The sequence below is a fragment of the Zingiber officinale genome, chromosome 5A (assembly GCF_018446385.1).
Source record: "Zingiber officinale cultivar Zhangliang chromosome 5A, Zo_v1.1, whole genome shotgun sequence".
NCBI lineage: Eukaryota > Viridiplantae > Streptophyta > Magnoliopsida > Zingiberales > Zingiberaceae > Zingiber > Zingiber officinale.
In genome coordinates this window covers 148260617-148274824 of record NC_055994.1, presented here as the reverse complement: position 1 = coordinate 148274824, position 14208 = coordinate 148260617, and the positions used below count along the sequence as shown (strand labels likewise).

Sequence of the window (14208 nt, the reverse complement as noted above, 5' to 3'; positions counted from 1 at the left end):
AATTTGATATCAAGTAAAATTTTACTTGTATTTCACATACAACTCATATATAACCCAAGTGATAAATTATTAAATATAATTATCCCTATTAGATGGGTTTATTTGTAAGTTGCATATGTGAATACGATCTAAACTCGTTTAAGTGATCTAACTTAAAGTTATTGAGTTTTGAGGTTATTGGATGTGGATCTCATATGTGTAGAATCCATTACCCATATCCATTATCATCTATGGATTGATAATAGATGTACACTATATAATGGGTTGATCCCCAGAAGATTAGGACTTCCTTTTAAGACGTCTCTTCATTCCCCTTTGACAAAGAGGATTCAGCGCCGTCAACCCTAACTCCTCCGAAAGACCAACCTTCTTCTCCTTTTTCTTCCATGGAATTATCGGATCGACAAACTCTACACAAAAAACAATGACAATTCCACTACGTTCAAGTTCTTCGTAATTACAATATTTATGTATTCATTTTTTTATATCATGTTTAATTGATAAAACTAGATCTTCTTATTTTTATATTTCCTATATATGAGTTATTTATGTTTTAGAATTCATGTAGCTTAGATTTCATGAGAACTATCATCTTGTGTTAAAAGTTTATAATAAAAACCAATAATGATAGTTTTTCATGCCAATTGAACAGTGAACCAAGAGTTTTTTTTCCATGATTGAATTTCTTCTGCAACTGCTTGTCCAACAATATTTTCAAATTTCATTAGAAAATCAACCACGAACCAGAGTTAGCAAAATTATACCTGGCAGAATGGATATCCTCAGGTCACCTCCAAGGAAATGAATCCTGCATGAAAGCTTGAAATGTTACTCAGCAGCTGATAACAAATGTGTTTTGTACATGGTGTCCTCAAAGTAAAGACACCGACATTTCTCCTTTGATACTAACAAAATCAGTTTCAATGTCACAGAAATCTAGCAGGAAAACCATCAAAGCTTGCCACAAGAGATAAGCTCTCAAGACAGATTACAAAAGAATTCAAAGGAAATTACATTGAATTTTGCATCATGCCTACAATAAAATGGCACACAACCCATGCAATTAGTACATTCAACCAATAGATTACGTGAACTGTTATCTTCAAAGGAACATCACATTGACCTTTTTTCCCTGCTGACATTTTATATTAAGGCAATTAACCATGAGCTGAGCTGAAAACTTTACAAATACCATACATGTGATGAGAATTTGTAGATCTTTAGATCAACATATGAAAGATAATTGACATGTCGTATGTCTAATGAGCAAGTTGAACTCAGATGAAATACAATACGTAATCTAACTATAAATGGCCATGACATCATCCCTGAAGCCAAGATGAACAGTGATAATAAGTATAACATCCGTGACAAAACAGACCACTAAAGGCTCACCAAATTTATCTAGTATGAAATAATCTCATAAGCGACGAGGGAGCCGTTGCAATTCAAGTGTTAAATTCACAACAGCCTCATGGATTCCAGGAATAGCTGAGTTCTTAAGAGTTAAAAGAAGGGTTTCTATACTTGAAATTGCCGATGCCGGTATTGACAAAATCAGTGCATGGGAGAGGTATTGCCTACAAGAGAAGGCAAGAGCATACAGAAGACGAAGAATATGTATGCCAAAGGCATTATTAACTAAGAATTCCATAAGTTTGCTGATTTTTTGAAGTTTTGTTAAAATGCCCGTGGTGGCTTCTCGTGGTGCTGCTTTAAGCAGCAGGACCACACACTCCGATGACAAATCAACAACTGATGCTTTCGGGTTCCTTAACAAGTCCAGGAAGACACTGAGGTTACTGGCAAAGTCACAAACATCCTTGATGCAGTGCTGCTGATCAACAGCAATACTCATGTTGAAGGCATTATTGCATAGAAGAGATGGTTCTTTGCAAAGGGCTACACCCTTCTCATGTCCAATACCCCGCAAAATAAATGCTTTGCAAAGTTGTAATGTTGGTTCCAGAAAATCCTCCATTTCCTTTGCACTCACAAATTCCAAAAGATTTCCTATTTTTCTTGCCACTCGTAATTGAGACAGAAGCTTAGTTTCTGTCTCAGAAGCAGAAGCTAATGCTAGACAAAGTTTTACGTCATTCACATTAGCATTTGAAAGGTCACCATGCAAAAATCCAAAGCAACGTGTAACTGCTTTCAGATCCACTATATCTGATACTCTTATATAGTTAAATTCAATCAGCATCACTAGAAGCTTCTGGGCATACATAGGAATTGGATCTTCATCTTCAATCAATGCAGGGTAAAGAGGAAGGAAATAAGTTCGAGATATCAACTTTATGTCCTCCAATATTTGCTCCATGTTATATAAGGAAGGATCATCAAAGATATCAACCATTGCATCAAACAAAATTTTCAAGCACAAAAACCTGGCATCTCCATCTCTGTTGCCATTGTATATAATGGCCAGGCTAGGAAGAATCCTACCTGTAAATATTGTGGGGCCATCTAGAATAACAGAAGGATCTTCTATAATTGTTTCAAGCACTCGAAGCAACGTAATTTGAAAATCTTCTCTTCCCTGTAGTCATTAGAAAACAAAATATTAGAAAACTATCTACTTTCTAAGGCTGACATTAGATACCTTAGAAGTTGAAAGAGGGCAAACATTAGTACCCTCAGGATATTTCTTAACAGATTGAAACTGATTTGACAGTAGTACAATTCCTACTACAATAAGATCCGTCCACTATAATTCATAATTGGCAATTCTCCTTAGAGTTCATTGGTAGAGAAACCTCAAATAGTCAGGGCTCATTTTGTTATTATTGTTATTCTTGTAGTAAAATTATACAATTGATTTTGTTACAATAAAATATTAATATTAATTTTTTGTTAACAGCTGTTGGGTAATAAGCATTATATACCTATGATTCTGTCTACTTGTTCAGAAAAAATCACAGATATATGTTGTTAGGGTGTTTTCTACATAAAAATAAAAATATAGGAGAATAATTTCAATAAATATATACAAAAACCTATCAACGAATTTCTTTTTAGTTTGGTCTTTTTCCCATAGAAGTACAAAACAAGACTGGCCCCGGTTTATAGGAGAAATCAAAGGCCAAACAGAGAATAGGCCTGATTAGAAAAGGTTTGTACCTGAAAAGGTATCTCTAAAAGTTTGATCAGATTCGTCAACTGGAGCAAGACATGATTGTTGACTACCCGATGTTTAAAGGAAGAGCTTCCAAGAAGATGAAGAATCACTGGAAGTACATTGGCACTGCTCTTTGGGTTACCTCGGCTAGCAAGAGCAACAGTAGGTCCATGACGTTTACCGGCCATCATCTGTTGCATATCAACAGACACAGTTTCAAGAATACCTGGAATTGTAGTAACAATTAAACACACAAATGATTCCATACACTGCTGAATAAACCCATCCTTCTCTTTTCCCAGTCTATCAACTGCATAAAGCAACTTAACATTTCCAAGAAACTGAGAAAGCCATCTACGGCTGTTAATACAAAGAAGAGCCACAAACATAACAGCTTTTCCTCGTAAAATTTCAGTCCCTTGCTCAATTAGTGACAAAAGAACTGGCACCAAGTGTTTTTCTTCCCCCAGGGAATGAAGATTTCTGTTCATGTTCGTCAACCCTTGCATGCTTAAAATTGACATATTGAGAAGATTTAAACTAATCTGCTGCTCGCGTGGATTTCCCTTAACTAAAGCAGAGGCAACATCTCTGAGTGGCAATTTCTCCAACACATACTGTATGCATGAGGAACAGAAACGACTAAGGCGTACTAAACAAGATCCAGCAATAAACCTTGTATTTTCATGTTTTCCTGTCGCTTTGTATATATAACAGAGATTTGCAATTACATCCTGACTGGCAAAACGAGATGCCCAATCTCCTCCTTGACTGCAAATGTTTTCAATTGTTCTTAGAGCATAAAGCTGGGCTATATCATCCTCTCCCATGCGCAAGATGGATGAGACCAGTGCAATGACAGAACTTGTAACCTGTTCAAATATTTTCCATTATAAAAGCAAGAAGGCTATAACATTAAAGAAGGTATAGCTAATTCTATATAGTCCCAATAGTGTACTACAATGGCAGAATTTTACAATCATCCTATCAAAACAACATAGGAAAGGATGGATTATTGGGTTGTACAAGGAAACATAACCAACTCTTCTAAATTCAACATATAATTTGAAGCTATGAAAATGACAATAATGCAAAGCCTATGATCTTAAGTGCATGCAATAGTTTGTGCCGATAGAAGCATTAATTTACAATCAACCAATCAACAAAATTGACAATGACCATAGAAAACGTCAAAGAAATCAAACCTGCCAACAAGATGTAGCTTTTATCTCCTTCGATGGAGATTCAACAGTATCTCCATCATTGCAGTTGTGTTCATTTTTAGTAGAAATATAGAAAAGCAACTCCCCAAGAGCAGCCATAGAAAATCGTCTTACTTTGTCATGCTTGTCCCTTAAGCCATCCATCAGTGAATTTATAATACCAGAATTTGCAAGTTCGGTTTCAATAAAGGTGCAATGCCGAATCAAAAGGCCCATTGCTGAAGCAATTTGAACCCGCAGAGTAGATATTTTTGAAAGTCTCAGCATTTTTATAAGCGACAACATCACAGGCCCATTAATAATTATATTGGCTGCGTCACTATTTCCACTTAAAATTTCTAAGTATCTAATGATATTCTGCTTCTCTAAAACATGAGAACTTCCATTTAACACATGAATTATCTTACCATTCAGTGCATTCATTTTTTCTGCTGGCAACTTGCCATAATCACTTGGAGAAAAAGATTCAAAAGGAAGATTTGGAATAGCATCTGCAGCTCTATCACCTTTTCTACTTGGCATCACTGGCTTTACTGCAAGATCTGATGGATGCCAAAAAACTTCAAATAATTTAGTGGATGACCCAGAAGAATCTGAATCAGTTGCAGGTTCAGCAACTGTCTTGACGTGCTGTGTATTCCTACTGCAGACACTAGGTGGGGTAGCAGTCACATCGCGATGCTCCGAAGAAGTGTCTTGTTCTGGTTTCTTATGATCAACTAATTCATCATCAGCGGCGATACTTGGGGGATCCATATTTTGTTCTCTCTCTTCATTCTTTTTATCAGTATTTTCAGCTTGTAATTCAGCAGATATAATGCAAGAATTTTCAGATCCATCAGCATCATCAGTTACTTCATCTTCAGGGTTCTCATTAAAATCAAGTTCCATATCATTATTCTCAATTTTTACTTCGGCATCATCATCGCATGTCTCTGCTGTTGGACGTCTATAGTTCTCTTTCTCGTTCTCTCTCTGTAAATTCAGCTTGGCCATCCTTGACATCCTAACAAGATTTAAACCCTTTGCAGTGTCAAGCTTCCCACAATGTTTTAAATTATTTTTCCTATTATTCTGTGCATTTCTAACTGGCGTTTCAATAGCTTTGTTCCCAGAATGAGAACTTTCATCTTGTTTATGGGCTCTCATCTTGCTTTCTTGCCGCTTTTGAGGAGTTCTTGATTGAGAAATTTTTTCACCATTTCTATCTGACAGGTATGGTTTATGTAAGACTTGAACCATATTATTGAATGCAGGCTGAGCAGGTAGAGATACAGAAACAACCTTGGTTCTCCAAAAACTGTGTTCACAAAGTTCAGTCCATTCTATTCTTTGAGCTGGATCTTTGACCAAAAGTGCATTGATCAGGCTCAGAAATGAGTTGGATGTGCTATCTGGGAGAGCTGGTATGGGATCCGAAATAATTGACTTCACTAACTGGGTAAACTCAGTCCCTGTGAAAGGTGGCCTTCCAGTATAGCATTCATATAGCACACACCCCAGAGCCCATAAATCAGAAGCGTAAGAGTGGATCCCTCCATCATGGAACAACTCAGGAGCCATATAACACGGAGTTCCACGCTTTGATTGAGGCAGCTAATATGCACAATGATAAAATAACATGAAAGTATTAGCTGAGAAAATGTAGATTGATAGTGTTCCTATGATATTAACAAATGTCTCCAAGAGCTGAGGAACTCACCGCAGCAATAGTATTCTTTTCAATATCAATTAATCTCCTAGCCAATCCAAAATCACAAAGCTAAAGCAGGTTATATGGGAAAAAAGTAGTTAGGCAGAAATGTATCTTGAAATTTAGTACAAAAAGAACAAAATTAGAGTGTACCTTGGCAAATCCAAATTCATCCAGTAAAATGTTTGACGGCTTTAGATTGCAGTAAATAATTCCCTTCGAATGCAAGAACCTAAAAAACTCCCTGTTAGAAATTTAAACATAGTGCCACCATAGTTGAAACAAATTTTTCCTAAAATAAGACTGACTGGAGAGCTTTCACCAAGTCAAAAGCCAAATCATGGATGGAATTTTCAGGAAGTTGTCTGTCCTGCAAACATGTCATACTAGCATAAGTGCAACAACTTCAGACAGTCCGTGAAAATAATTACAAAAACAAGAAAATGAGTTTTAACATCAGTTCATAAGTATAAAAAATCTCCTAATTCTAAGCTTCATTATAGCTGTTAGTGTCGAATCTTTTGTTACAGTAACGTCAGTTATTAGGATCATTTAATTGGAGAACAGAATCATCAAATACCCTATCAAATTCAGCAGCTGTTTCAACAAATTCATTTTTTATACAAACAAGCAATAGGAATTACATTCCTAAATGTTTTTGGCAATTGTAAGCAGTGCGTTGAAGCTTTAAAACATTAGTGCAATAAACTACTCAAGCACACAAACTTTTAATAAACTGATAAAGAAAAGTAATTAGAAACCATCACTGCAGATAGGACATCAAACAAATCTGTTCAACTATCAGTACCAAACATGACCTTGACAAACACACAATAATTGATTTTGAAAGATGAAAATAGAGAGAACAGCTGAAGATGTATCTTTCACTTTCATATTGACACTTGGAATCTAACAATTCAGAAAAAAATCAACCACTAAAAACATGACTTTTGTTTTTAGGATGGGAGCTTGCTAGAGAGGTGAAGTGAAACTACTCAAGCATCTAGCTAATCAACATGCACTCAGAAAAATAAAAATCTTGATTTGCAAGAAATAAACACACTCATATGCAAAATTCAGTTAGCCAATTATCCCCTTATTGTACATTGATCATTAGTAGAGATAGAAATAATATTATCTTTATTGATAACAAACTGACAGTGCGTGTAAGTTACCTGTTTCAATAATGTCATGAGGTCACCACCAACACAATACTCAAGAACCAGCCAAAGGTGAGCGGTGGTTTCATACCTGAAGAAACTCAGCATAGTTCCATCAAACATATTTTCATCAATCTATATATAAGGGAAAATGACTGAGATAAAGTCCAAAAGGCACTTTAGAATTAGAGTTTTCATAATGTAAAATAATCAAACAGAATTGCCCTTGTCTTACCAAGAATAAAACCTCAGTACATTTGGATGATTCAGAGAATGAAGCATCCGAACCTGCAGAACTCAAATAGGAGAATACAGTGAATTTTGCTGAGCAAAAAAGTTACAGGATGAAGGAAAATAACTTAGTGTGTGTGTATAAAGTTTCTCCTTTGCATCCATGGAGTACAGAAGCAGCCAACATAGCAGACTCAAAGAAAATCTCCTTAGCGTCAGCAAAAGAGACATATTTGTAAAATTTACCAAGGCCACTAGCTACAGAACAACACTAAAGTTACAGAAAGTGACGTATTTGTTAAATTAACCAAAAATTGAGCTGTTCAGGGTAATTTCCCACGTAAAAATTAAGCTTCGGAGTAAATATGCAAACTTAAAAATCATAGCGTCGCTTACTTCATGAAGAATTTTCGACCTCTGGGATTTCTCCACGCTCTTTATCGCAAAATACTCAATCGTCTTCTTCTTTCTCCCTTTATAAACCAACTGCAACAATCGAGACAAAGAAAAGGCCGAAAAGAACCCTAAAACTTCAATCTTCTTCAAGAGAAATGCGCGAGACGGAGACTGATGGATCGAGGTGTAGAGAAGCGGACTCACCGAGTGCTTTCCTTTGCCGACCACCACGTAGATGTGGTAGTTGTTCATCTCGGGGTAGGGTTTCGGCGTCCTGTCGATCTCGAAGTCGGGGTTTCGCCACGAGAGAGAGAAAGAGGATTAGAGTGAGATCGGTGTGTCTGTTTGACTCAATCAATTGGGTGAAAAGAGGCGGCAAAATTCCAGATCAGTGTTTTTGAATTTTGAAATATCTTCTGAATTTTTAAATTTTTATGTTTTTTAAATGGAGATAACATAACTGGAAACCTGTTTACTTGGCGAGAAGGGGAGGAAGGGCAGCTTCAGCATATTCTCCCTTGTTTACCTTGGTGGAAATTGCAAATGGACTGAGGCCCCCCCCTTTTCGCTCTTAAAAAAAATTAAGCAGATCAGATAACGTCGAATTTAGGATGATTAATTTGATCCCATGAAAATTTTTCACCGGCTAACAAAGTAAATAAAAAATATGTACATAAAAATTTATTCTAATAACCAATATTATCAAATCTGCTACTCATTAATTAAAAAATTTTCTAATAATATGTCGCAACCCTCGAAAGAGGACTTAAGTTGTATAGTTTGTCCTCTATCTTTCAATGCAACATCAACACTATGAATGAAATGGCATGTGTCTTTGAGTGACATTAATTTTTTTCGGCTTTTTACCCAAAAACGTAGGTAAAATTGTGTATTTATGAAAAGGCATATTATAGTTTTATAATTACCAAAGGCACATTAATAAATATGAAAGTCCTTTTATACCCCTCCCACTACCATCATCTTTTGCTACCGCATTTTCCAAGGCGTCTGAAACACATTTGAATTGTTTAGATTTAAAAATTTCATTGATGATTCGAATGCTGAGGGCATCAATATCTTTCTCCCTCCCTCTTTCAACACGTGCAAGTCTCGCACTTTTCTAACTCTCCGATTGTGAAAAACTTTCACACATTTTTAGTTGCGAGATCATCCCCCCCAACGAAAGAGTGCGTAAGCGTCTTCGTATGTCCGTCAGGCGACATCAAGGGTTTCCAACAAAAATCTACACTGGTCCCGTCTCTATAGTGAAGTTTAGGGTTTCTACCAATACTCTCCTTTCATAATGGCGGAAAGAAGTGGGTTGAATGTTTCATTCTCTACTGTTAAATTATCCACAAAGGATCACCTTCGAAACCATCGGATTTGCAAAGCCTGAAACAGTTTGGACAGAAACTACATTAGAACAGCTAGTGGCGGATCCAGGAATTCAATCATGGAGGAAAAGCAGCGATCTGAGCGCGGCGATTTTTTTTTTAATAGTTAATAACTTCTATGTAATTAAAAAATATTTTTAAATAACTTGGCATACAGAAGAAAAAGGTACAATATTATGAAAAAAAACTCGTCTAATAATATTAAAATACTAAAGCAATGTACTAACGAATACGTGACAATTGCATTCTTCGAGACTCCATGTTCTGAAAACGCTGTAAAATTGGCTCATTATCGACAATATTAAAAACATCTTTCTCGATATAGACTATCAAACTATCATTCATCCATTCATCTCCAATCCTGTTTCGCAAATATGTTTTGACAATATTCATTACCAAAAACACTATTTCAACAGTTGTAGTAGCAACTGGAAGAAGTAAGGCTAGCTTAATCATCCGATAAACCAAAGGAAACACACGGTTCTTCATTGTTCAATCATTTTCTTTGCAAGAGCTCCCAAATCTGAAATGTCTTCAAACCGTTCATCTAATCTGACGTCATCAATATATGTTTCAAGCTCTTGTTCAACCAACATACGCTCACTCCAAGAAAAATCATCCTCATAAAAATGAGCCAGACACACTAATTTCTGTACATCAAATCTAGGTAACGAGTTCCTAGGATCAAGGCATGGCATATAAATCAACAAATCTGTAGTTGTTTCAAAGAAACGACTATTCATCTCCTGTAGAATAATATCGATAACCTACAATTTAAAAATCAAACAACAAAAGTAAAAATTAATAAATATGTTACTGTTTAAAAGAATTTAATTGACGGTAAACAAAAAAAGAATTATGAAGTTACCTCACAAAAGATTTCAACATGGTAGTAGTGATAAAAATTAACATTTTTTCCATCTCTCTTCAAACGACTACGGCTGTTGATGTTATCTGTCATATTAATTATTTCAATGGAATGAGTGTTACAAAACTTCTTCACATCCTCAAGTAAAATATCTCATCCAGAATCTCTCAACTTTTGCAATTTGCATTTCACATTATTGATCAAATGCATCGCATTCACAATATTTTGATCTATCTCTTGTAGAACGGTTGACAAATGATTTGTGATTGCCAATATACGTTTCATCAATAGTAGAATAAACACAAATTCATACCTCTCCATTTTTTCAACCAAAGTTCTACTTAAACCCTTAGAAGAACGATCACCATCATCAATCAAATTTTGAAAAACCTCTATAACAGATGGCCACATTTGTTCAATACGACATAAAGTTGAATGATGAGACCCCCATCGTGTATCTCCAGGTCTAGCTAGACTAGTTTCTTGGTTTAATCATCTACCAGAACTAATCTCTCCTCTTTCAAGAAGTTTAACTTTTATGTCATGTTCAAGTTGTCGAAGTTTGTCGGCCCTTTTGCAAGATGATGCAGATGTGTTCACAATCGAACCAATAATCCACATGAAATCACAAACATATTGATTTGCTTGAGCAACAGCTACAACCACTAGCTGGAGTTGATGAGCAAAACAATGAACATACAATGCATACAGATTTTCTTTCATTATCAGTGACTTTAAGCCATTAAATTCTCCAGACATATTTGAAGCACCATCATATCCTTGACCCCTCAATCTCGCCACTAACAAACCATACTTAGCAAATAAAGAGTCGATTGCTTCCTTTAAACAAGCAGTTGTAGTTGTTGCAACATAAACTATAGTCATAAATCGTTCAATCACCTCTCCATGTTTGTTCACATATCTAATAACAACTGTCATTTGCTCTTTCACTGAGCAGTCACGAGCCTCATCAAATAGTAAAGTGAACCACCTATCTCCAAGATCAACTAGAATAGCATTTGTGGTCTCAACTGCACAAGCATTCACCAATTGCTTTTGAATTTTTGGGATAATCATTTGATTATTTCCAGGTGCATTCATTCCAACAACTGCCGTAACTTCTGGACACTCTGAGTTATACCATTTGTGCAATTCTAAAAAATTTCCTCTATTGGATGATGTCGAAGACTCATCATGTCCTCGAAAAGGCAATCCTTGTAACAACAAAAATTGAATTACTTTTAAAATGGAAGTCAAGCGTTTGCAATAAGCAACTTCAAGCTCATGTTTCCCCAATGAAAATGAATACTCCACAATTTGTCTTTGATTCTTGAAACCCTCAAACTGTATTTTTGCCTCATTGTGCGCACTACCAACTCCACCTATATGCTGATTGAATTTTTCAATTGTTTTTTTTTCCAATTTATGAAACTAGATCTTGTAAACACATCATCTCCTCCAAACCCTATATTACTAGGTCTAAAAAGATAACACCAGAAATAAAAGGTTGTATCCTTTGAAACACTATACTCCAACCAATCACGGTCTTTAAACCAAACCTCTCTGAAACATCTATTGTCTTTACCCATTTTTTTTCTTAGAAAATTATGGCCTCGAGGTTGACAAGGGCTTATAGCAACATATTCTTTTCGAATACGATCTCTAGCACCGACATCATACTCTTCAATCAATTTTCGCAAACCAGGATCAGCAACAATTTCTACTTCACTACTCAGATTTTCAATATTTTCAAATAAAATTTGCGAAGGAGGAGGTGGTGGTGGTTGTGGTGCAAGAGTAGACTCTTCATCCGGAACACTAGACGATTCAATTGAACTCCTATGCCTCTTTGCAAAATATTTCAACATTTTCTACAAATTATAATGTATGGGAAAAAATTATCAACATAAAGCAATGTGAACAATTTAACCATAACACAAATAACTTATCTAACATCATTCATCAACAATTCTTTTAAAAAAATAAAATTAATTTAGCATAAATTATCAATATTCACAAATTACAATTAACTAATAGCTAATAAAAAAACTAATTACATATTCAGAGTTTATACAAAAACTAAATTATAAATTATCCAACCATTAAATATGTAAAATCTAAATTTTCAATTACCAATAATCGAATATAAAAAGCAACTAAACATTTAAACTATCAAACTTTTAAATTGTTAATTGTATCATACATTATAATTAAGAAACAATCAAACAATTATTAAAAAAAATAAAATAAAATAAAATTCAGTAATCCACTTACCTGAACTCCTGAAGGCTAAAGGCTTCACCTTTGGACTTTGGTCGTTTGATTGGCACTCACAAGAGAGAAAAAAAAAACCTTTGGGCAAGGCTTTGCCGCTTTGGTCGACGCTCGGTAGAGAGAAAAAACAAAGGGCAAGTTTGTGAGCGGCTGAAACAAAAAAACGGAGGAGAGCAAGGAAATTGGTTCACAATTAAAAAAGCAATTGGACACACGGTTCACAATTAAATTGAAAAAAAATAATTGGAAAAATATAAAAAATAAATCTTTATATGGAAACGTGTCATTGTGCCAACGTGGACACGTGGTTCACAATTAAAAACATGAATGAGTCGACTCTTCGTTTTCTCCGCGACTCCACCAACCGTGTTTTTTCTCCAACTGCTGGCTGCTGCGAGTGAAGAAGGAAGATAGTCAGCTTGTAGCAATGGAAATCAGAACTATCCACAACAAGGTTGCCTTAGGTAAAGATGAAGGAGAACTATCCCTGATTTTTTTTTTTGGCGGTCCCCGGCGGTACATCTGCCCCTGGGAATAGCGTGTTAGGTCACTTTAATAGTTTAAAAAAAAATCCACAAAGAAAGAAAGATATCATGGATGTATTATTTTACATAAGCGATACGTAGTCATGATCAAACAGTCTCCCTTTAGTATTTTCTTAGACATATAAGATATGCAGCATATTCGTGATATATTGTTCAATATATTTTAAAATTAGGATTCAACTTCTCAAACCTTTAGATTCTCAAGTATAGCTTATAGTTGTAAATTTTAAGTACAAAGTAGTAGTTTATTAAAATAAAATAATTTAAAAATTTTAATATTTATTTATGTTGGTCCACTGATAGTCCTGGTTATTAGTAAATCATGACAACTGAGGGTCTGAAATGATCTTATATCAGGCCTAATGTGGTTCTGATATGATTGAATATCAAACCTAACGTTGGGCCTGATATGAAATCATTTCATGCCCTTGTTTTCCATGATATTATCATATATAACGTTGGATCTGATATTAATTTTTTAGGTGTATTGGTTGCATTCAAAAGAAGAGACGTTTCATTATTGTTTGGTATTGCAGACTGTGGTGTTTCAGATCTGATAAATTCAACTAAAGCATCAGGTGACCTCTTTCTAACTTCTCGAAAAAAAAAGCTACCAGATCAAAAATTGAGGAGTTGCTTAAATTTTATGCCAATTGTATTGAAGAAGATGATGATGTTTTATTATTTTGCAAATTCTACATTTTATATATATTTGTTTGTGTCTTTTTTTCTTCTAGTACATATAAGTCTCTTTATGTCTTATAGATATAGTAGATGATTTTGAGAATTTTGTTATATTCAACTGGGTTGAAGCTTCCATAAATTTATGGCTCCACAATTAGTTAAGATTAGGGACATATTTTCATCAACTTAGACAATACATGCCAACACCAACCTTCCTTACGTAAAGGGCATTGCTAGTCTTTTGGCAGTGAGTATATTTTTGATGTTAAATGTAACAAAATTTTGTCGATGTGTATGAATATCTAACACTTGTGATGATGAATTAAGCATGATTTTTAGAGCATGTTCCAATCTAAAAACCTTACAAAATTGAAGGAGCACGAATAAATAAGTAGAGGAATATTCTTTCACATATTAGTAAGGTGAGGGATTTGTTGGATTGAGTCTCATTTGAAGATGTAAAGTTTGAAAACTGTCACTTAAGTTATGTTAATATGCTTCTTTTACCATTTGTTTTAATAATATAACAGATTATGATTAACCTAATCCCTACCCAATATGAAAAATCATTGGTTGAGAACCTTGATTTCGTTGATGATATTCCACGTCCAATGAAGAC

General features: G+C 35.0%; 2 protein-coding genes across 2 annotated transcripts; both read right to left on the bottom strand.

Annotated features, from left to right (window-relative positions):
• Positions 1 to 1329: 1329 nt before the first annotated feature.
• On the bottom strand, positions 1330 to 8163 carry LOC121982375 (serine/threonine-protein kinase RUNKEL-like). Its single transcript, XM_042535398.1, has 10 exons — positions 8029 to 8163; positions 7825 to 7914; positions 7433 to 7485; positions 7213 to 7288; positions 6346 to 6407; positions 6191 to 6269; positions 6047 to 6106; positions 4327 to 5940; positions 3124 to 3993; positions 1330 to 2542 (listed from the first exon to the last, which is right to left on the bottom strand). Exons 1-10 carry the CDS (start codon positions 8074 to 8076, stop codon positions 1421 to 1423), a joined length of 4074 nt encoding a protein of 1357 aa, XP_042391332.1. The 5' UTR covers positions 8077 to 8163; the 3' UTR covers positions 1330 to 1420.
• A 1009-nt stretch (positions 8164 to 9172) lies between these two features.
• LOC121980154 (zinc finger MYM-type protein 1-like) lies at positions 9173 to 11447 on the bottom strand. The gene is made up of 5 exons (XM_042532117.1): positions 11396 to 11447; positions 10587 to 11300; positions 10400 to 10478; positions 9452 to 9579; positions 9173 to 9216 (listed from the first exon to the last, which is right to left on the bottom strand). Exons 1-5 carry the CDS (start codon positions 11445 to 11447, stop codon positions 9173 to 9175), a joined length of 1017 nt encoding a protein of 338 aa, XP_042388051.1.
• Positions 11448 to 14208: the final 2761 nt, after the last annotated feature.